Source organism: Puntigrus tetrazona, chromosome 25 (genome assembly GCF_018831695.1).
Source record: "Puntigrus tetrazona isolate hp1 chromosome 25, ASM1883169v1, whole genome shotgun sequence".
Classification (NCBI taxonomy): domain Eukaryota; kingdom Metazoa; phylum Chordata; class Actinopteri; order Cypriniformes; family Cyprinidae; genus Puntigrus; species Puntigrus tetrazona.
The window spans coordinates 11,761,625-11,786,871 of NC_056723.1; the positions used below are offsets into that span (position 1 = coordinate 11,761,625).

The 25,247-nt window shown below is 38.9% G+C and overlaps 1 protein-coding gene across 1 annotated transcript in view; it reads right to left on the reverse strand.

The window, feature by feature from the left end:
* roraa (RAR-related orphan receptor A, paralog a) overlaps positions 1-25,247 on the reverse strand; it is a 251,764-nt gene that overhangs the window by 76,334 nt on the left and 150,183 nt on the right. The window contains exon 2 of the mRNA XM_043227687.1: positions 3,371-3,400. Coding sequence (XP_043083622.1) covers positions 3,371-3,400 — 30 coding nt within the window. The remainder of the gene's footprint in view (positions 1-3,370; positions 3,401-25,247) is intronic.

Genomic DNA, 25,247 nt, shown 5'->3' on the forward strand with positions numbered 1-25,247 from the left:
CAAAACCATACACGAGACTGAGCTGTAAAACAGAGCCTGTGGGGAGAGCTTCACAGTCAATGTTTATGCCACATTCTCAAATGACTTGGGAGCATCTGTTCTAACCATACAAACAGCGGCTAAAGGATAAAGACAATTTGAAAAATGAAATTTGCACTTCAGTTTAGTCTGTTGCTAGTTTAGGAAGATTTGAAATTTGAGCAAAATTGTGAAAACAAATAAATAAATGAACAAATTTTTCTAAAAATGTATGGTTCACCCAATCTGTGACATTTTGAAGAATGTTGGTAACCAAACTGGACAATAGCCATTGACTTTCATGGTACTTATTTCTTCATATTATGGAAATCAACATCAGTCAACGTCAACGGTTTGGTTAACAACACTCTTAAAAATATCTTCTTTTGTGTTCAACAGAAATTATGAAAATTTTATTTTATTTTTTTGTCACTTTGGGTTGTATTGTTTACAGTATACCTGTTAGCTAACGCTAGCAGTTGCTCTGTAAAAATAAACAAATTCATAAATATGTAAATAAATTGCCGCTAACACTTGTTCTATAGTCTTGTCTGAAATGAAATTCAAGCTTTTAAATGTTCGTTCCTACATTGGCTTCATCTATGTGGCACTTCCATAAGATGTTGAGTTGTGCAGAGATGGCCGGTGGGTTGTAAAGAGGAGAACTGAAGTATCTGTTCTCTTCCAGAAAGTACTCTGGCTTATTAAGGGCTGAACGTGCAGCCAGGGAAGGCCGAGAGGGAGCGGGAAAGTGCCTGCTAGCCAACAGCTGCCCTGTAATTTATATTGATGAGGGGACCGGTGGGCCGCTTCCACGGTTTTGATCATTCAGGCAAGAGTGGAGAGATGAGGCTGATGAGTCTGTGTGATGTGTGTGTGGGTAGGTGAGAGTTCGCAACGAGTGGGTATGGTTAAGATTGTTGGAGTAGGAATGGGTTGCCAAGTCTGTGGGAATTCAGCTACTTTTTTTTTTTTGTAAAGTTGGTGCTCAAGTGAGATTTGTACAAGATTTATCTTGGGGAGCTTAATGCTGACCACAAATTTAAGAAAGAAAAACCAAACTAAATAAAAACTCCCAGGCCAACTGTCAACTGTTACGCTCCAAAATCATGCTGGAATATACTATACAAAATTTTAAATCTGAACGGATTATAAAATCCAAAAAAATCATAGATTCGCTGACATTGTAATTGATAACAGAGAAAATCTGGGCATTTTACACTAATGACTAAGGATCCCACACTACCAGACTTTCAAGCTATTTCAATGTGTTATAAAATGAGCTCAAAATATCAAACATGTTTGATATCCACTGACTGGATGAAATCATAGTCTGAAGCTAGTCCGAGTCTGTGCCAATCATACAAGCAATTTTCTGTGAAATCTCTCAACTCAAAATCTGCAGACTGGCTCTCATATTTGGCAACTAGCAATGACTCTTCGAGTCTGCAAAGTTGAGGCAAAAATCTGGACAAAAATTGTATAGAGTATTCCAGCCTTAACCCTCCAAATCAGATGAAATACACAATAGAGACTCTAAAAATGGCATATTTTCAGTTTAATTCTGGGCCAGTTTATTGGCCATTTCTGATTGGTCATTGTGCTGTTTTTGTCTGACAGAGCTGGCAACCCCCAGATTGAGGAAAATGTGTGCAAAAATAATGTTTGGGGGTTATAGCCTTGGGTGTGTGTGTGTTTGCATGTGCATATGAGCATGTGTATGAGCATGTTACAGTTCAGTTGCTTCCATGAATGCATTATGAGTGCATATGTGGCCTAGTCGATTGTAAAACGCACATTTGCACAACCCCCACCCAACACACTGTACATCCTCCAGCCAATCTCAGCTGATCCCTTCATTTAAGTCAACACGAACATTTTATTTCTCTAATGTGGCATATTTCCAAATGCAGCAGGAAATTCAATCAGAAGTTGACATTATAAAGGCTAAATGTGAATTTAGCTAGCATGTTTCAGTGCTAGGGCAATGATGGTTTCTAGGGTATGCTGGGTGGTTCCTTACTACTAATTAAAATAATTAGGGTCGACTTTGATTTCATTAGTAAAAACCAGCCAATTCATTAGCACATTACAAGCGATAAAAATGCTAATTTCTTTCAGAACTGGCAAAGCCCTTTCTTTGCCCATTATATATCTTTTTAACCATTTCCCTGTCAAACAGCGCCCTTTGACCTGTGCCACCAGCCTTAACATGTCGTCTTCACACTTCATTCTCTTATTCTTTCTCTCCAACAGCCTCTCTCGCTTTCTCTGACACGCGTCATTAGCATTTCTTTCACTGAGATTAAATAGTGAAGTCCAGTCCATGGCTTTGAACCTTCTCACTTGAAACGTTCTTTGATTTCACTTCCTTCTGTTAAGGAGAAGTGATCAGCGCTGTAATTAAGATAGCAGTAAGGCCCTGGAAGAAAAGGATGAAAGACCACTGATCCACCTTTACGCTGGTTGAATGGAGAAGACAGCTACAACTGAGTATTTCTAAAGCCTTTCAACAAGTCAAGTGAATGTAGACAGATGAAAGGATGGCAATATTTTCAAATAAAATGACAAGATGATCTTTTATTAGCTAGATTTATAGCTGACGAGAATGCAAAACAAATACTACCTCTCAGGAACTGGCTGAAGCTAGTTAGCTAGTGATGCTAAAGACACTAACAGCTCTACAGTGTAGCAGCTGTGTTTTCTAACAACAAGCTACAGTATTTAAACACTTAGGAGCTACCCATTAGCATGACACAATGAGATATTGTAAGCTAGTTAGACTATAGTTAGCTTACCATCAAGCTACAAGCTATCATTTAAAGTAGCACTAAAAAAGATATAAAATAAAATATAGCTTTACGAATCCCGTTAGAAGCTCAGGTGTGAAACGTGTGTTTAAAGCTGATTTGCAACCTCAACGAAACTTCAAATCACTCATATACTTAATCTGTAGGATGCAAAGAGTCTTGAAAGGTCACGTATGCAACCTGTAAGAGATTCTACAGTCTCCCTCCAAAGCTGATACCCATCTCTCTCAGAGACTTATCAACAGAAACGTCTTTAACCTCACACATGAAGGTCACGCACAAACTGCATCCTTGTTTTTAAAGAGCAGGCAAAGTAGATATAGCACTTTCTTAAAAATAAAAAAATCACATGACTTCTATGAAGAATTCAGATTTCTTAAATGAACAATAGCAGACCAGCACTTTTCAGCAGGGAAAATTTATCAGAGGAAAAATAAAATATATTAAAAAAAGTATCAAAATCTATATATTTATATTATATTACACTTAATATAAAAAAATAACAATTATCAATTTAATTAAAACAAAAAATGATTACTTACAAGTGTGTGTCTTCTTTGTTACTGAAATACCTGAAAGAAAGGGAGATAGTAAAACATAGTAAATACATTTTGTCCCGTTATTTAAAATAAATAAAATGTAAAACTACAGTTGTGTACAGCTGAAAGCGATGTAAATTACAGAAAAAAAGCTGACAGCATATTGGAACGGAGATGCTGTAAGCCGTGACATTGACTGAAAGCCAAAAGCTAGCTTCGACTGTGTTAATGCTTCCTAGCGCTGCCACAGGCTGTGCCTAAGCAAGGTCAGGCAGGTCAGTATGTTGCCGTCACACGGACCAGGCAGTTGCCTTGCTGTCACAGTTGACCTCCACGCAATGGAAATTAACAGAAAATCACATACAGAATGCTAAACAGATCTGTGAATATGTTCATGTCTGTTAGTGTAGCCCAGAAGCACCGGGTGCATCTTTATGTCTGACCTTATAAAGCATGACTAATGCCACAGAGGCACGGATGGATGTGCGTATGTCTGTGTGTGTGCGCGTTACTGAAACAGAGGGTCCCATGTGGACTGAGCGTGCTCATGCTCTATGGGCCAGAGCAGACTAATAGATCCCACTTGTCATGCGGAAGCAATGGCTAATTTTTCTACAGCTTGCATTTGAAACTCAAGGGACGTCGAGCTGACATGATTCAGTAATTCCACAGAAAATAAAAAGAGGTCTGGCCGGCGATAACGATGCTTCAGATGTTTTTTCGAGGGAAGGGGGAATACAAGTCAAAGACAGTAAAGCAAATGAGCAGGCACACGTGCACACAGACACACCTGAGGACACGGCAGCAAAAAACAAAAAAAAAGCAAAACAAAAAAGGGCCCAGTAGCGAAACTTGAGGCATTCCGGTCAAGCTTCACAGATCAACAATGCTATTGCTGGGAGCGCAGTGGCCAACAACACTGCACTAAAAAACAAACAAGCAATAATCCTCTTGTAACTTACACCTGCAATCAAATCACAAAGCACTCAGCATTGGGGTAAACGGCAATTACCGAAATATCACGTAAATCTGGGGCTAACAGTGACAATGGGCTAAACACAAAGGTCTCATTCTAGGAGACAGTGTTACACAAAATATTAAAGGCATAATTTACAAACAATTCAAACTTCTATCATCATTTGCTCATCCTCGTGTTGTTCCAAATCCACTCATTGTGACTGCATGGAAAAGAATTAATACTTTATCAAAATACTCTTTTGTTTTCCACTGAGGAAAGTAATACAGATTTGGAACAACATGTGAATTCTGAGAATATATTTTGAGTGAACTATCCCTTTAAGGGAACATTTCTGGTCTAACTGTGTGAAATTATAACATGGTGGGTCCAAGGGAATAAGCCATTTATCCAATCCATGTGATTTGGGCCAGTTTTTTCTTGGCGAGCCCTCGATTTTAGAAATCCAGTAACTGTCATGGTTAAAAGTCTGGCTAGAAAAGCGAGAAGTCATCGATATGTGCCATGGTCTAGTGGCCTGTTCATTTACTGCAGGAAAGTATTATTTTTGTTCGGTTAAGAGATAATTCATAAGACTTCATCTTTTAAAAGTGGAGGACAGTTTTTTTAGTAGTTCACAGGGTCAAAAAAGATTAACACTAGACAATGTATTTTCAAGTTTATAGGCAACACTTTTCCAAAATATCTTCATTTTATACTCCACTGAAGAGAGGAAGTCATAGAGGTTTGGAAGATATCAGAACACCTGCATTACCTACAGCAGCGGCCTAAAGCAAAGTCTAAATATCCATTTAACTCCTTACAAACAAATAGTCAGCCTAGATGACATCAGGTCTTTCAGATGTAGCTTTGTGAACGTGCTGGCAGAGGCATGCCTGAAGGGTAACCACAAAAACCACTGTGGAAAACAACATATATTTTATCACCATGTGGAAACTGACCAGACGCACATACAGCATGAAGCAAAACAGGCTATCAGATACCTCATGAACTCGCTGAGAAGACTGTGAAGACGCCATCAGACTTTGATCCAACTTTTGTCACTATCACTCATCCTTGCTCTGTCCTCCCTCTCTCTCTCTCTCTCTCTCTCTCTCTCTCTCTCTCTCTCTCTCTTGCGATCCCCATCCTTATTCCGTAGCACTATCAGCTATCTGTCTCTGATCCTTCCCAAACCACAACAGCTATTCTGTCAATGTCACTTACAGATATGAAAACCAATCTTAACACAAAAAAATGTACTTGCTCGGAAATCATTACTGTCAAAAAGAGGACGCTAGACTCGGTCAGAAAAATGGCCTGTTGCTAGGAGAGAGAGGGGAGGGGTGGGGAGAGAGCCCACTTCCTCCTCTAGGTGTCATTGGAAGGGCTCTGATTGGAGGGTGCAAGGGGAAGGGGCCAGGGAACCAATGGGCGAACGGAGTTTGGAGCTGGAGGGGGTCTGGGTCTAGGCCCTGACATCAGTGAAGCCTGCCAGGTTATGTCTACTCCACTGGAAGATGGGGTGATGGGTCAGTTTGGAGGTGAATCCATCCTTGACAGATGGAAAAAGCTTGTCCGGCCTTCTTCAAAGGACGACATCTCGAATGCGGTTGCAAAGTGCTGTGAAATTCTGCAACTGATCACACTACTGGAGGACAGCATGGAAACGGTTCCTTTGCTATTTTAGATTTAGATAGATACAGCGAGACAGATAGATATGTAACTATGTGAAAAAAAAATAAAAACGATACAATGGATAATGGATTGGTGAATAAATAGATGGAGAGACAAAGATTTTGACTAGATAGATATATTTAGAATACATGCACAAAACACACTGCATTTAGATGTCACATTGGCTCTGACATAAAAATATGCTTGTTATCATTTGTGGACATGAAAGTCAACTCAAGGCTAAAGACTTACTCATAATAATTTCCGCTTTTTGCATCAGCCAAGCTAAAGGTCATCCTTTCAGGATGTCTACAGGTGAGTCATACAAAACTGATATAATCTAGACATTATTTTGGGTGAAAATACTTATAAATCATTTAAAAAGCCACATATGCTGCATCTCTTTTTTTAAAAAAAAAAACCTTTCAATCATAATATATTACCATTCATAAAAAAATAAAAACTGTCACGGACGAACAGGGCCGATAAGAGTGTGTTGGGTATTTCCTGGAAAATATTCTAAGCATGTCCCCAGCCATCATTCATTGCTTTCTTCCTCTTGTAGATTCCATATGCCGAGCACACTGATGACTGTTTGAAGTTAACCTTTAGCACATCTGCCACAGAGGGCCGAGTCGCCCGCATTCCTGCCAGGTAAAGCCGTCTGTATCACAGATGGGGGAAAAACCCGGTGACAGAGTCATGCTGATCTGGGTTCAGCCTCTCCTGGTGAAACAGTGCCACGCTCATGTTTAAAAAATAACAAAACTGGTCTCAGACCTGCATAACCAGGCAGGGTCTATGGTCTTTATTCCTTATCCAAATCCCAGTCTAAAATGATAAGAAATATAGTGAAACTGGTTTCACATCAAAGGATGTGAGCAGGATCCAAATTTAATTTTTGGACCTTAGATGTGTGCGCAGGAAGGTTCTGTCGCCATCCAACCAGCAGCACTGAAGAGTGCCCTGCCTGGGTCTGTCGAGCAGGCTGTGCATCATAATTTCAGCTTCCTTAGTGCCTGACAGCAAATGATTATCATGGATGGTTATTGTCAGCGAGGCCTCTCCGGCAGGGTGCTTGACGCGCTGTGCTGGGGTTCGGCACTCCGTGACATTCAAAGTTAGAGTCTCCTTCACGTAATGGAGCTGTCCCCTCACCGAGCTAATGGGAACGATCCATTTAACCTGTGGCAGAAACACACAGGCGAGGAAGTTCCTAATGCGAGGCCAGTCCCGTGGGGGGGCCCGCTCAACGTTCTCTCTTCCCCCCGGCTGCTGCCGGTCAGACTGCTTGATTCATTGACTGCTGCTTCACACTTATCCTCATTCACTGTTCAGTCTATGGAGACCGGCAAGGGGGAGGACAGTGGCTCTCTCAGCCATACAAGGACAAGGCTGGTATAGACACCTCTGGAAAAGTAACAGCTGAGTGGGGGATAATGACAAAGATGGAGATGGGTGACTTGCTTGAGGGTTGGTGGACCCCAACGCAATTGTGATATATTGGAAGAATGCCTCCCTGGTTTTAGGTAGCTATCCCACAATTACAAAAAATGTTTCAGGACACAATTTAATTTTTTATTTATTATATTTTATTTTTATTAAATGAGACCTTCCATTTTTAGTAGCCATTGCAAGAAAAAAAGTGAAGGTGAAGATAAACTTGCTTCCCATCCTAATCACAGCCCCTATGTATCTTATCTTAATATCAAAAAATAAAATTGACATGGGTCAGAATCAAGCCTCTTTAACAACTCAAGATGAGTTCATATTCATATTTTAACCAACAGTCCACAAACTCCACATAATGAAGATGGCTGCATTTCCCAAAAGCATCGTAAGCATGAGTAGATTGTAGAGACCATTGGTGCTAATGGTTTCTACAATCTACTTGTGCTGCATTTCCCAAAAGCATCATAGACATAAGTAGATTGGAGAGACCATTGGTGCTAATGGTTTCTACAATCTACTTAGGCCAGAGGTGTCCAATCATGCTCCTGGAGGTCCAACATCCTGCACAGTTTCGCTCCATACTGCTCCAACTAGCCTGGAAGTTTTCAGTGGGTCTAAAGACCTTGATTAGCTGGTTCAGGTGTGTTTAATTAGGGTTGGAGCTAAACTCTGCAGAACAGTGGCCCTCTAGGAACAGGTTTGGATACATCCGTCTCGGGCTTTAGTTTAGCAAATAATGGTAAATTCTATAAACTGATAAGCAGCCCCATAGTTTTGTTGGTTACAAATATGGATTCTGCAATCCATCTATGGAATATTATCTATCAAAATTTTGCATTTGCAAGTCAAGAGAAACTGGCTAGACTAGCATGGCTAGCATGGATAAATGTTACAAGGAACTTGTGTCAACGACAAACATTTGCACAGATTGAGGTACATCATCGTTAAGAGACTATTTTATGTTGTCTTTACTTCGACAATATTCGACAATATCACTGTCATCTAAATTATAGAAAACATTGTGATTTTGCAGCTGGTCAGAAAATAACATGCAGTGCACATTCCTTAGCAGATTATACATGCTTATGAACATTTTTCCTGCCAGCTAAAAAAGAAAGTACAGTAAAGTCCTGTCTAAACATACTTGCGCTGTATAGAAAGCATTACCTTTCTTATATAATCAAATAGTTAATACATTGAGATTAGCTATTATATTTGAGAATTGTACCACTTGCTGGGGCTCGATAGAGTGAATTTGACTCTGAGATTAACATTAATTAGAAAGGGAAGATCTTTGAATAACCAACTGATCTGTAAAAACCAACACCAATCTCTTCTCCACCCATATCTTACATTATGAAAACCAAGAATGCTTATGCAAGAACTATGTCATGATCAATACAAATATAGCAGACTATGATATCCTTCATGTTCACATAGTGTGCATTTTTAAATGACAAATCACCTTGCAAATTATAAGTAGAGTTATTTAATCAGAACAGAGGACAGATGTCATCCAAGTTTTGTTCTGTCAAAGTCATTTCGACATTCTCTTACCCGTTTTGCACTGACACACTTAGCCTTATTATACTTCATAAACTTTCAAATGCAAAATGCAATGATTAAAAAAGCTTGACGATTTTCATCATCTCTCCTCCTAATATTCTAAAACACTTAAGGAACTCCGTAGAGAGGCCTTGCATTCTCCAGGGAGGTTCAAGAGAAAAATGACTTCATCTCCAGGCGCTGTTATTTCTGGTCATTTCTAATTGGTTTTAACTAAAATCAAGCCACCGTGGCTGGCTCCACAGGTTCCCACTGAACAATTCGCCATCTGACATCTCCACAAATAGCAGATTTACATCCAAATTAGTTTTAGAGGACGTAGAAATTACACTGTCGTAATGTCACGTCGAAAAAGAGAACATGATGAGAAGCCAAGCAGAAGTTTTTTGTTGTGGAGAGAAATCATGTAAAATACAAGATCACATTAAACAAGTAGTGGAACATTTCTGGAAGGAATTGGTGGATACAGCAATGATTTCCTTGCTCTTCTGATCAGATTAGACCTGTCACTTGATCTAGAGGTCTCAGACCATTAGACAGTCAATTTAAGATTCATGAAGCTGGACATCCAGAACTTTGCTCCATCTTTCTGCTTTCTGAAGCCCAGGAGTCTCCAGGTAAGTCCCTAAAATCGTGTGGTAGCTTGTGAATAATACATAGCAGCAAAGGGGATTGACGTAGGCCCAGGAAGGGCACATGAACAGCAGGCATGGCTGGCAGGCAGATTGGAGACTCCGATGGAATTTTAATTGTACCGCAGGGAGTCCGGACGATAAGCGCCATTGTTATTGCTAAGATGCAGCACAACAGAAGCTCATTCAGCCGAGTGCTTAAACAAACGATGATTACGCCAAATCGGTCCCGCAACGCAGCAGAACCATTACGGGCCCAGGCACAGGAGTCGTTAACGGAGAGCACGTGAGAATACAGTAACCAGCTGATCGGAAGGAAATGCGGAATAATGCGCAGTTATTCCTCAGAATGCTGACTATACACTTGTGGTCCACACACCACTACATGTTCACACAATGTCTACATACAGTTGTTAGTCCTTTTTGAGATGTTCACACATAGTTTGGTTATAATCCAGAGTGACATCTGTATTCTACAACCCAACTGACCAGCTATGCTAAAAAGGGATTAACTTCATTTATTTGTAGCTGTTGTGTGAACAGGTTAAATTGGGAGTCATATCTGTTAGCAAATACTTCTATAATCTGTCAATCCTCACCATTTCTGCATGAACAGCTGAAGTTCCTTCAAATGTTCAGCTAGCGGACATGACTCAAGAGGGCCGAGGGCCCCGTCCTCTCCCACACTCCAGCATTCCCATTCCTTAGTAATCCATTTGTGATCCCCAGCTGAGCTCCCCATGAAATCTGAACCTCCATCATAAACACAGCTCCCAGCATTCAACAAGACCACCCTGTAACATACTTGACTGGACCTCGGCTACACAGAACGTCCTACTAAAGCCGTTGGTTTAGCCATGTTCATAAAAACAAATTATGGCGAGTCTACACTGACATGTTTGGATATTTTCCCTTCCCTAATATTTCCCATGCTAACAATTACATTCCATGTAGCGCTTGCATAGTGCTTAGATATGTTTACTTTACAGAGAGAAGCTAAATTTGCCCTTGAGTGAAGGCCAGGACAGGGAGCTACAAAATAATTAAATGAATTTATCTATTTATTTAGCAAACCAAAGTCGTCTCCTCGGGCGAAGATTGTGGCCGCATTAACCAATTGCGGACATAAGAGAAGGAGTAATCTTTCAGTGTGTGCATGTGTGAGAAAATCAGTGTTGTGGTCTGTGGTTCAGCTAAGGAATTTGAGTTTTATGTCTTTCTAACCAGCTTCACAGTCCTTGCCACTCTATGAAGCTAATTTAACAAAACACCATAAATATATGGAAGCATACTGAACATATCTCACAGCCAAGAGCTATTTCAGATCCCCATGTGTCTACCATGCTAGACATAGCTCACCGTATGGGAAGCTAAGCAATCAAGATGTAACTTTTGTCATACAGTTGGAACAAAGCCAAAGTCTTGTCTTTTCTTAAAAAAAAATGCAAATTCTGCTCAGCTATGCTGTAAGATAACAAAAGTATGTATGTATGTCCAACCTAAGAAAATATTTGTATACATTTTCCACAAGAAAAAACGTGTAGCATAGGTATACGAATTTCACTGATTCAGTTATGTTCACTACATGGCTACTAAAGTGTTTTGGGGGGTTACTAAGCAAAGATAGATGGTTAATCGAGATGTCTGGGTGGTTTCCATTACCAATGTTATGCAACTAAGACATATTTTGTTCCTCTTGTGAAATGGCTGGTATAAACACAAGCATTGAGTGGCTGGGATTAGCTCTGGTGGCCGCGTTGGGGTCAAAATACTCTGCAGTGCAGTGTCATTTGCAGTGTAAATAAGGGGTTGCATGCATTAATGGCAAGGAAAATCACACATTTTAGTATTTACTGTTAAGTATAAGAAGTAGTAATAGCAATGTTTCGACTTTGCAAACACCACTAACCAAGGATTTTTCTTGCAGCTTACCCAATGGTATATATGGTAATACACAATTATTTATATATGGATAGATTTACAAAACAGCTGTAGCTTCCACTGATACAGTGGAAATTATGTTGGTCGGAATAAACTGTCCTTGCAGAAAAACCACAAACAAGATGTCACATGATCTTCAGTTGCATCCACAAACTGGCTAAGCAGAAAATGGTTGTTGAGACATCTGCAAAGCCCAGACTTATGACTCATAACGAACATGTTGAGAAATTCCATCCCAGACTTTCCCGGGTCTATGCGCGTGCTGTTGATTCATCTCAAAATGTCAGTGCAAAAAGCACAGCAGATGTATCAACTTCTGAATGTGGCAGTGTGGATTGCAACTGAAGCACTTGCATATCATCTCTTTCATCTTGCCAGCCACTGAGTGTGTGAACTCTGAGGCAGCTAACGTCATCTTGAGCAGTGTGGGTCGTCGTACTTTCCAAACCCGACCACATCTAAAGGCAGCGTCTACCGCGCTCACCCTCCCTGAGCATTTTATTTGAATGTTTTTCTTTTCCCACCCCCCATCTCTAAGACACCTTTCCAGTGGTAAAGAAGACAGACTTTTAAGCTAGCGGCTTGAGTGCAGATGAATTAAACATCCCTTATAATCCCAGATGGACACTACGTCTAGTCTGGCGTGTGTGTGTTTGAGTAAAGTGGCGTAGGAAACACACTCCCCACTATCCGCAGGGACATCGGCCTATACAGCGTGCTGTTCTCAGCTCATTGAATTGAGGAAACTGTAATGGTGAAACCGGGAGGAAGACCAGAGAGTCCGCTTGGTCCATATCCTGCACCGGCCAATAAAGCTAATTGCCTCGGCAAACCTCTCAGGTAATAAAGCTCCCTATTAGCTGAATTACATGTCTGTCAATCCTCTAATTAATGTCACAGAATTACTGCATATCCTCTGGTCCAGCAGAGTAGAGGAAATATCAGAGGATCTCTCAAGATGTTTGCAGGAGGAATTCTCTCTTTCGGCTACTGTACACGGTTGTGCCTGGCACTTAGTTCCGCATCTATCTTTCATGTTTTTCATAATTAAAACCTGAGAGCTCGGCCAGCACTCTTCTCAGTGTGCTGTGAAGATCAAAGAGGCTCTTGTTACAGAAGCGAGCCGATCAGAGAAGTCATTTTCCAGCCAACGGGGTTCAAGCTTAATGCTTCAATATCCTCCACTTATTTGGACATATGTGACGTGGGGGGCCAATGAGGTGGATGACCAACGACCAAAACAAACTGTTATCTCCTCGCTAAAAATTGTCAATGCTACAGTGGAGTTTGTAGGAGCTAGAGCGGGCAGGCTGAATTGTTGAATAAAGACATTATTTTAAGCGGTATTGTAGCTTCATAACATTATGGTTGAATCACTGATGTCACATGGACTACTTTAATGATATCCTTACAACCTTTTGGGGCCTTGAAAGTGGTACTTGCATGGCTGTGTATGCTGGGTCACAAAGCACTCGGATTTCATCTTAATTTGTGTCTTGAAGAGTTGCAAAGGTTTTACGAGTTGAGAGGGGAAATGAGGATGAGAAATGAATAAAAAAGGATTTTTTTGGATTTTTGACCATTCATGCAGTGTGTAAAACAGCTTTAAGTGAATGACAACTTCCATTAAAAAAATCTCAATTCGGGGTTGTGCCGATAGACGATAGTATTGTGTATTGATGATAGTCAGATATATTTTTCTTAGTTTCAGAGAGATATATTCTTTACAGCACATTAGCAAAACACATTGATGCTCATCATTGTTATAATGAAAAGTATGAAGCTAATAAGTTATTAGTCTAAAACAGCGCTCATAGTGGGGCGCATATGGATCTGTTTAATTTTACCCAAAAAATATGAACTTAAGCTACCTGAAAATACTTAAACTGCATTAAACTGTCTTTAAAATAAATAGATGTTTTACCTTGACTGATTTTTAGACTGATAACTTCCCCACCGATGCGGCAAACTAATCACAGCAGGACGCATGGTATCTGAATATATATTTTTTAAATATTTTTTTATTTAACGTCAGTTTTTCAGTATGTTTGAAAGTATATTAATTTGGTTATGGGATTTCCAGGCTCTTTCTCTCTCTCTCTCTCTCTCATGCTTGGTTTAAAATCACCAAATAGTGAATATGAAATAGCCAGTGACAAGTACAGAGAGTCTCTCTCTTGCTCCCACCCCCACAAATATGATAATATCATGTATCGGTGATCTCACAGGCTGGCGTTATGACAATATGAAAAATGACCATATCGCCCAACCATAAAGTGCACCATGTATAAAGTTATTTTCTCTCAAAAGAAAGAGTAACTCTGAATAACTGAGAGTCTTTTTTTTTTTTAAATGAATCCCTAAAATTGACGTCAACATGCAACATTAGCATATTGCCTGCCCAGTTGTTGGTCTTTTCCCATTGATCTAAATGAAAATGCTAATTCATTCTTTGCCACTAGTATTTTTCTGTTAAGGCTGTCCACAAAGCAGCACTGTATTCACGACACACATTTTTTTTTTTTATCAGGCATTACAGACATTATGAGATGAAAATGAGACCAATCACAGAAAATTAGCATCATGCAAAGGAGGCGATTGGAAAAATTCATTGTTGAGTGAATCGTTTGGGAGTCATTGAGCAAGCAAGGTACAAAACAAGAACCTTTCATTACCCATAATAGGGAAATGTATTAATATTAGACAAATTGTGGGTAAATAACATTTTGGAAATTCCCTAAAAATACTTTAAATCTTCTTTTTTTAAAAAAAACAACTTAGTTCAAATGTTTCCACATAAAACAAGTGCCTTATGCAGTTATCTAAGCACTATATTATTATATATTACATTCAAATATATTTTAAAATGTAATTTATCCACGTGATGCGAAGCTGAATTTTCAGCTGCCATTACTCCAGTCTTCAATGTCACAAAATCGCTCACAAATCGTACCAATATAACTTAGCAAATATACTTTCTAACACACAGGAATCTATACATGTTCAGAAACTACATTACCGCCTATGAACATCTCTCCCCTGAGAGAACAATGAGGTTGAGGAAACACAAGGGCACTAAAATATAACAAGTCTCGTAATCAGGGAAATGGGGCCATTTATTTATTAATTTGTTCCATTGACTCTGAAGTAACATGAGCCTCTGGGGCTTTCTGTCTGAAAGCACTGGCTGTATAAACATTGCTTTCTCTTTTGATGAGAAGACAAATCCATTTCCACTGCAGGAAATAAGTCTTGGCATCACTGCAAAACTAGTTATATGACTGGTATTTAGGCAGTGACTCAAAAATCACTCACATTTTCTTCACTACACCCTGTGGCTATTTTGTGATTTCAATAAACAATAACAAAACGCTAACACATTCGACTGATACAAACCTAACTGTGTATGCTAACAGAAAGTCTGTGCAGATACTTGGTAGTTTCTTGCCAAGGTATCACTTTGTAGCAACTATACGTCCGGACATTTCTGCAATGGCACATTCCCCTGAAAAGGATTGGCTTTCAAACATGATAACATGAATTTTAGCACTCCATAACTGAGGTTGCATCAGATGTGCTAGCCAACAGCACTGTACAGTACTGTAGTTCAGAAAGCACACTCTACTCGGTCAAAAGTAGATGACTACGTCTAATGGAATGAAATGCAATGCGATTCTAAAATGTAATAGATTAAAAACGCAAATATAGATGACTGCAAAGCTAACAAAGATATCAAATGCCACAAAAATAGAATAAAGTATACAATGCATGTTCAGATTCAAATCTAGTCAAATGAGAGAATAAAATCAAGTTCGTATTCATAACAACGTGTTACGCAAGAAAACTGAACCGGATAAAACGTTGTCTTCGTTTGGCACAGGACTCCCAGCAAACACAATACGGCTAATCCAGTTTCGCTTTCCCTAGCACGGCGGCTCCCAAATTTCTTCAGCATTTTATCGTGTTCTTTAGCTCACCAAGGTGGTTTTTTGTTTTTGGACGACACTAAAATACTGGCTTGAAAATGATGTTTTTGCAGTTAACATTTTTTAATTGTTTCAATTGTTCTAGCGCTAAAAGAGGTGTTTACAGGTGTCTTTAGCTTGTACACTGCCAAATCGCAGTTATACGTACACATAAAATTCGCACAAAACTGCAGTTATCAGGAATTCAACACAGATCTCCGTAGTGTGAAATGACCCTCAACTTCCAACAAAACAAAAGGTTAACCGCGGGACATACAGTAGCCATAGAGGAGTCCATACATCCCCCGCAACACATAAAGGAAGTAGCCTTGCAGTCCAGTAATTATTAATGACAAAAGTCTATAAGCATTCCATTAGGTGCAAGCAGCTGTCATAAACATCTTAATTAATTTACAAAGCAAGCGACTGGGGAATTACGACGATGTGAAAATCTGCTTCCCTCTGCCGCTCCATAGCACTGGAACAGATCGGGCTTTTAAATTTTTAAACACGTCTTTCATGTTCTCCAGAGCACAAAAAAGCCTTTGAACAGTCATCTTGTTAGGAGACGCACCTAGCAGCGCTGCTACCTTTTGGGTTGTCCCATGGTCTTTTTCCCCTCAAACTGGCAACAAGGATTTAGGGTTCAAGTTTAAAGGGATAGATCACCTAGAAATGATTTACTCAACATCATGTATTAAACCCTTAGGGGGGGTAAAATGCAAAAAAAGAGATATTTAGTAAAATGATCATGCCGCTCTTTTTCATAAAATGCCGTTTTGTGTATGTTAATGTTTGATATTGGTTTGTATTGTATTGTTACAATGGTGATTTCATTGTAAACCTAAATAAAATGTAAAAAAGGAAGAAAGTCCTTTAAAAACAACAGCTGTCATGGATAGGATTGCATAAGAATGCTGTCTCTGGAGGGAAAGAGAGAGAAGCAGAGGCTGAGTGGCCCCCTCGGGACAGGGACCGAGGTACAACTATCACACCACGGATGCTCAAATGGACACATTCACCAAAAAATCTTTATCATTTCAGTTTAACTGCAACCAAGCTAAAACGCAGCTGTATGCAATGTGAGTTACTATTAAGAAGGCTGTTGTTTATTTGTATGGCGCATTTCCCACATCCAGGTAGTTTATTGTAATTAAATATAATAATACAATGTGATAGATCTTTTTTATCTATTTATTATCAGTTTACACCTCTTGCTTATTTTGTAAATATATTCATTTTTTTTTTTTTTTTTTTTTTTCATCTTTCATTGTATTTTATTTTGTTTTGTTTTATTTTATAATTCTGCATAATTTAGCTACGCTCTGTGTATAAACTGGATGCCAGTAATGACTATTAGCAGACACAAGCATCTGATTCTCGGTCTCTGTACACCCCCGCCCATATATTTGCATAACCCACTCACTGTGTTCAATGCTAAAGCACTCCCAAGGCTGCTGATCAAAGTCAGCAGTCAATTCACATCACAATACATTGATTTGATGCTTCCTAACCTTGCTAGTCTTTACTTAATGGCTGCCAAAAGCCTTAAGCACATCACAGTCCATCACACCTCCTTTCTTTCAGAAAATATAATTGTTGAATTACAAGTTGGCAGTAATTAGTATATTAGTAATATATTATTAAATATGAACATATGTATTATTACTTTTTAATTACTACTACTACCACTACTACTATTATTATTATTATGACTACCACTACTGTTTTACTTAATGGCTGCCAAAAGCCTTAAGTACACCACAGTACACCACAATGAATCATTTCATCATCATGTTATTTATTTTTTATATATATATATATATATATATATATATATATATATATATATATATATATATATATATATATATATATATATTTCTATTAATTATAATAATAATGATTTATTATAATTAAATATTAAATATATAACATTAATGTTATACTGTAGTTTAATACATATTATTGTTGTTGTCATTAAATTAATTATATTATTACATTATATAAAAAAATAATATTAATATTATACTATAATTTTGTGTTATTATTATTATTTCTTTTGTTGAATTACAAGTCACTAAAAAGTCTATTAATTGGCAATATAATCAAATATGACTGATTATTTATTATTATTGGTAGTATTATCAACTTTCTAAAAATACAATTGTTCAGTTACAAGTCACAATTAAAAGTCTATTAATTAGTAATATAATCAAATATTACAAATTCTATTATTATTATTATTATTATTATTACTACTACTACAACTCCTACCGCTACTACGACTACAATTCCTTGTAGTATTACTTGCCTCAAAACAATCAGGGTTCTCGAGTATAAAACGCTACTGGTTTTTATATTATACAACACTTCAATGTAATACTTAAGTGTTCACAGACAGCACTTGTCCTTACGGTGCCTCTACATTAGTTTTAAAACCTGACATCGGGGGAAAACAAAACAAACATACGAAAATCGCCTCAGTGCAAAAACTCAGCCAGAAAGGTCACCTCCGTTCCAGCCTTCAAGCTTCCTGCTCATGTGACGTAATGAAGAAGGAATGGTGTGGCGTCTCCCCCTCCGTTTCAGACATGGTATCTCCCACTCCACTGTATGTGCTGGGGGGAGGAGGGTGTTTTTCTTCTTTTTTAGGGGAAAGCCTGTCAAAACGTATCAACATCGCTGACATGGCACAGTGACACACTGACCCACAACTGCTGGAGGAAAACGCGTGTGTTACTGCGAGATGGCACAAAAAAATAAATTAATAATAGTAAAAGAAAAAAGCAGCTATCGATTTATGTAAGAGCGCTAGTCATCGTCACATTGGCTGAGTGGTGTAGGGACTCTTTAATTATTTCTCAGGAGCCAGACAAAATCAGTGTGCCGTGAAGAGACTACATCGATTTCCCTTCAGCCAAAGCAACATACTCACTCTGTGGCGGTCCACAGTAAAGTACTAGAGAGAAGGAAAAGGTGTTTGTCTTATAACAGAGCTCTAAAACAGAGTGACAGAGATGATGGCCAAGTCGAAGAAGATAAGGTTGCAATGAATACTTCCTGCGTCTGAATACTCGCTATTAAAAAGCATATCAATAAAAGTAGGACGTGCAGCTGCGGTGCTCTTATGGGAAACGTTGGTTCGAGTATGGTCTGCAACCTGCCAGTAGCTGCTTGCCACTGTATCCTTTCTATGAAGCTAAAAATACTACACGAAAAAATTGCAATATATGAAAGCATTGCGGTAATGTCCCACAATCACGCGTGTTTGGTTGGCTGGAAAAACTAAAACAGAGTGGTAGATACTAGTAAAACTCCTATATGTTTTCAGGTTTGTATTTATTTATTCACTTTTTCCGTCCATTTCTGCGATATAGTACTTTAATAGTAACTCTGGAGTCTTAGGTTTTCAAAAGAAGGCTCTAATGGTCACCAAAAAAGAATGAAATATCATTGCAATTCCAAACATTCGTTTCAAAGTCTATTCTAAAATGTAATTTATTGCCGTTATGCAAAGTTGAATTTTCAAAATCATCACTTTAGTCTTCAGTGTCACATGATCCTTCAGAAATCAATCTTATATTCTGATTCGCTGCTAAATAAACACTTTTTATATTATTATATTTTTATATATAATTGAATTCCTTTCAAATAAAAATTACATTTTTAAACATTTTGTAATAAAAGTCAGCTTTAAAACATTCAAGCATCAGAAAGGCTACAGGATAGTCATAAAAAGTGTAACATCCTCAAAGCATTTCTTCTTTACGAGAAAAGGCCAGCGTGGCAAAAGGCTGTGGCTAACACCTTTGTTTGTGATTGATGTTTGTAGAATGAGTTGCAAACGCACTTGTGGTTCACCGTAGGCTGGCGGTGGATGCGCATGTTCTTTTTGGGGAGCTAAAATTAGAGCCCCGTGTGTATTCTTTTGCCCGCAAAAGAGTAAAAAAGCACAAACAAACAAACGTAAGAAAAACATCTTTGAGCGGGTTGGAAAATGAAACCTACGGATGCGGGGTACTTAACACGTTAAATGGCCTCTAAAGGTCTTTCTTTCAAATCTATAAAAAGACCGCGAGAAAAGATGATACAGTCTCTCCATAAGCATCACCTGAGGTAAGGCACAGCTGTCGGTTGCTAGCATTAACATAGCAGCACATGAAAGAGCGTGACCGTGAACTGAGCATAAACTGCAACCATGCATGCATGCGCTTTCCTTGTCTAGCCAGACATGTCGTAGAGACCCTGTTAAAAATGCATTGTTATGAAAAGGGAGGCTCACTTGAGAGCTATGCTGAGGAGAACGCATCTTGGTTTGCTCTGTCAGCACCGCTCTAGTCCATTCCATAATTTACGAAAAGCTAAAATATTTCTTGACGAACCCACTGAGATCGCGTTAATATTACAATAATTTAACAACACATCCACCGTTCTGTACTCCTAGTTAAGGGTCTCAAAACATGCAGGAAAACAAATAAAATGTATTTTATTTTAAAACAGTATGTTGTTTTTTTTAGATCACGCTTTTATTTAAATTGTTTTCATTTAAAAAAAAAATGTTTATTTAAATTTAAATTATGTTTTTAACTATTTCAATTTTTCTGTAACTCTTGAACCTCCTGCAGTTCCCTCACGAGCCACTGGGGGTTTAGTACATTTTTTATACAAAACAAAGCTCATGGTACATTTACACAACAACAGTGTAGAGAAATAGTTTGGTTTTTTTTGCACTTGTGAAAAGTATGCGCCCAGTCAAAATAATTCCCATTGACAGGAAGTCCTCGAAAATACCATTCATGTCAGACCAGTGCACGGAAATGTCACTTTGTAAAGAAATACTATGCACCCGAGCACATAAACATATACTACAAAAACCTAAAATCGCATTTTCAAAAGTTGATGTTTTTAGGCGCTCAAAATATTACTGTCAAAAGAACTGCAAAAATGCACAAGAGGTTTTGAGTCTTAGCTGCTGTAATGCAAACATGATTGATCCGTGAGTGCCACTTCTGTATTTTATGAACAGCGTGAAGTTGTGGAAAGGGGTGGGGTCAAATTGTCAGTGGGGGGCGGAGTTAGTGATCTCACATTGAACCAGCTTTGATTTTTCAAGCATCCAAGCCCAAATTTCGAGGGGTGTGCAATTCCTTCACTTTGTACAGCAAAAGGTAGCGGGGGCAAAAAAATAAATTTTACGGACGATGGTCGAAAATGCTGTTGTCATGTAAAGGAATGACCAAAATGTTTAGTTGAAAACAGTTTCGCGAGATCTGTTAAACTCCATCTGTGCTGCGTCTTTATATACTCTAGTCGACTTCAACTAAAGTAGACATTACTCTTTTCTTATAACAACGCTGCTTTGATAAAACAGCATATTAGCAGCTACGCTAACAAAGGTAAACCCAGCAGAGGCAGATCTGAACAGTCTGTGATAAACAGCTGCCGCAGTGAGCGGCTTATCTAGGGTGGGTGTGTTTTTAATCTAGTTATTAATGTCGTAAATTAGCTCATATAATTGAATGTTCATATAACATCACATCCATCCCATAAGAATTACTATTGGACTGCTTATAATAATATCTTATTTCCCAGATGAATTTTATTGGACTTGAGAATAATTCCATCACTCGGCTAATTCTGGAGACAAAAGGGTGGAGGGGGTTTTGATAAGGGGGCTATACTAGGAGATAGAAGGTAAACGGTAAGATAAACATTGTTTTGCTGGCAACGGTAATACAGATACAGTTATTAAAGCTATAAAAAATTTAATTTCAATACATGAAAAGGAACAGTTTTTGTTTGAAAAGAAAAGATCGCTGTTGTCTAGTTCTGATTTAGGAAAGGAATTCCCAAACTTTTCCAAAATCTCTTCGATAGGAAAGATTTTGATTGATTGATTTATTTTTTTTGGAAAGTTTATTTGGGATAAAAGAATGAAGCGAGCGGGAAAAAAACAACAACATCAGGAACAGGAAAAGGGAAGAAGAGAAGACGAAGAGGAGGTGAAAAACGCAAGGAAAGAAATGGTGTATATGCCAAATCAGGTCTGATTAATTTATTTTCTCCAAACGCTGCCGCTGACTCAAAACGCATTTGAGTTGAGATGCAAAAATGTCATCCGAGACAAAAGTGATTAATTTCAGAACCGATGAAAACACAGAAAAGCAATCTCGAACATGAGAGCATGATTATTTCATGAATTCTAAATAAAAAAAAAGAAAACACACAACATAGAAAATAAATTTCCAAAAGAATATTGCAAAAAAAAAAAAAAAAAAAAAAAAAAAAAGCGACCAAATTATCTGGAGGCTTTTTTCCAGCCTTCCTCCACTTCTCCTTTTCTCAGTCTTTGGAAAAGAGAAATTTATTTCTGCCTTCATCTCTAAATTGGATGCAATTTATTGCCTCTCCAAAGCTCGTTTTTCACCGGCCGTGGCAGCCAATGCGTATCTGCCTCCTCAGTGTGGCCTCGGGTGCTAATATGCAGAAAGTGGCCGCGGGGAGACGCGACTCGGTGAAGGGGAGAAGGGAGGGAAAGTTGGGGGACGCAGACCAGAATCAATTCTTGATAGAGGGAGAGGAAGATGAGTGTGTTTACTCACAGAAATATGGCCGCTTGGGATGTCAGAAGGGACAGGAAAGGTTATATAACTGTCTGGCTGAATCGGAGACACCCAGGCGAGAGAGAAAAGAATAATAACAAAACAGCACTGCGTGATCGTGGTTACATGAGCAAGTGCTTGATTTTCAGGTGAAAGGCTAAATGTGCATGCAGAGGTGAGAGAACGGGTCATAGGTCAGCGGATCTTGTGCATGCCGTGTCGGCGGAGCGCTGCGTGTCAAACAGAACAGGAAACGATATATGTAGCAAACAGGAAACACATACAGGAAAACGTCTCCTTTCAAGAACAGAGAGTTGTGGGACTTCTTCAGCTACCGTGTGAACGAGTCAGCAAGCGCAAAACTCACGTTACTTACGTTTGCGTTTTTCGGGTTAGTCTTATTTAGACTTTTTTTCCTGTTAATTAATAAGAAATACAAATTCATACGACTTGAACGTACTTCTAAAAGTTACATTTTTCATTTGAGCATTCAGTCTATTTGTTTATTTGCTTTTATCACTAGTGCGAGGGTAATAAAGCTATCCTGACACGATGAAGAAAGACGCCTGATAAGAAATTTGATGAAAATGTTTATTGATAGAAAAACGTAACGGCGGCAAAATGTTTATTGATATGCATTTATTTTGTGCAAAATTGAGGACACATGGTTCTAACCGCTCGCAGAAACATGCAAAAAAACTAAAGCAAAACCAATCAGGAAAAAAAAATCTAACCAAACAAAACATAATAACAAAAAGAAACTGAAAGCCAAAAAAACAACAACAAAAAATATTTTTGCATTTATTTTATTATATTTTATTTTACCATAATGGCATTAAAATTACATGTAAAATCTAGAGATATAATTTTTAATTTTTTTTGTACCTATAATTTTAAATTATTACTTAGAAAAAAATCCATTTACTAAAGATATTTATTTACTTAAATTTATAAATTTATGGTCCAGCCTATTGCAGAAATAGGTCAAAAAAAGGGATTTTTTTTCTGATGACGCAAGGTTAGTTCAGGATGTGAATAAGAGTTATGTATCGCTAGTAAAGCAAATGTTCACCTAACACTTTTTTAATGCAAGAATGCTGTGGACAATTCAAAAAGTCTGCCTCATGTTCCACTCTCCTCGCTGCCTGGAGTGCTCCTGTGGACTGTCAGTGTTGCTATTTGTTTTAAACACAGGAAGTGACATTACCTCTGCTTACAAAGTGCAAAACTGTGGTTTGACACGAGCATCTCGCTCGCCCTCACACTTTCGCTCTTTCTCTTCCACAGAAGTTAAACACAATCCTACCCGGCCACACTTCTCCCTCAGTTAGCTCAAGGTGCAGTCCGTCCGGCGACCTTGCTGTGGAACGCCTACACAGGCAATGAATAAGTATCACATTTCCTTCGCTGACAGCTGACACAGTCGAGCCCAGGTGATATACCAGACATGACAAGTGATTCTAATTACACGTTGAGGTTGAGGATATAAAATGGCAGGTAGGGAACAAACCCTGTCCGGCCAACCGGCTCACGCTAGTCCTAATCTGATGAGCTGGGCTTGTCAGGACCCACTCATCGGTTCCGTCAAACTCAGGCCCGAATCCCCGGAGGAAAGTGACAGTTTTCAGCCCGAGGGGAAGACGGGACTTGGCGAACCCCTGCCCATCGCAAACAATAAACACGAAGCAAAAAAAAAAAAGAAAAGCGGAATGCGAAGCCAGACCGAGCTTTTGGGTTTTGCGAGTTTGTCAGACTGCTGTTCGGCTGAATGAAGTACAAATGAGGAGGTGTCCCCAAGCTTGGGCAATACCTGTCAGACTTCCACTTGTTTTAAAGTAAAAAACCGCAGACACCTTGGAACCGAACTCACCTGGAGCCATGGTTGACAAGAAACATACACGTTTAGCTTCTTTCCTGTTTGTTGTGCCTGGGTTTCTGCGCCTCGGTTTTTGTGCGCCTTCTTCCGAGACAAGTTCGCGAAACTTGACGGAAAACACAAGCGCTGCATTTCGACTCGGGACTGCGTAACATCCCGAGAAAGCAAACTAAACTAAAACAAAAACAATAAACGAAAGCCATTCAAAACGAAACAAAACTAAATCTTTTTTTGGAGACGGCGATTTCGTAAAACTTGGCGATTCGGGACTGCAGAACATCCGGACTGAAAAAACCCCCCAAAAAAACCTTAACCAACCAAAACAGAAAAACAAAACCGAATCAAAGCCATTCAAAAGAAAACTAAAATTTTGACACAAGACTGCGTGAACATCCCGAGGAACTAAAAAAAAAAAAACTAAACAAAAAACCCCCCCAAAACAGATAAAACCCATTCGAAATAAACCAAAACAAAAGAAAACCTTCTTTGGAGACAGCGACAGAAAACACAAGCGTTCCAAAACCCAAACCAATCCAAAACTACTACAATTATGTAAATACACCTCATCCGCATTTTAAATTTTAGCATTTTGTTTGTTTGATTGTTTTGATATTTTTCTAGGGTTTACCAAAAATCTGGATGATTCAACTGTCCTAATATCGTATGCCATTTTCTTTTTACTTAGATTTTTTTTTAAATTTAGATATATTACCTGTCCGTTTTTAGGTAGAAACCGTAGACACTTTGGAAACGATGACAAGAAACATACACGTTTATCTTCTTTCCTGTTTGTTGTGCTTGGGTTTCTGTGCCTCGGTTTTCGTGTACCTTCTTCGGAGACAGTTAGCGATTTCGTGAAACTTGACGGAAAACACCAGAGTTGCATTTCGACTCGGGACTCGGGAACATGCCGAGAACATCAGGGAGGGTCAGAGCTGGCAACGTCTGGGATGACTTTTCCGGAGTAAAGGGAGCTGACAGCCCATCATCATCAGGGTTGCCAGTGTCACCAGGCGGGGGGAAGATGCCAGTTGGCGCTCGTCGGCAGGAGAGCGATTCTCAGGAGCTCGCCAGAAAATCTGTATTTGATAATGCAACTTCACACTCCACTGCCTTCCTCCTCAACTCAATACATCAGAGTTTTTGGCGTCGTCGTTTCTATGCTACAGCAGCCGGAGCCAATGCCTGGCATCCACGGCTGACTAACTTGT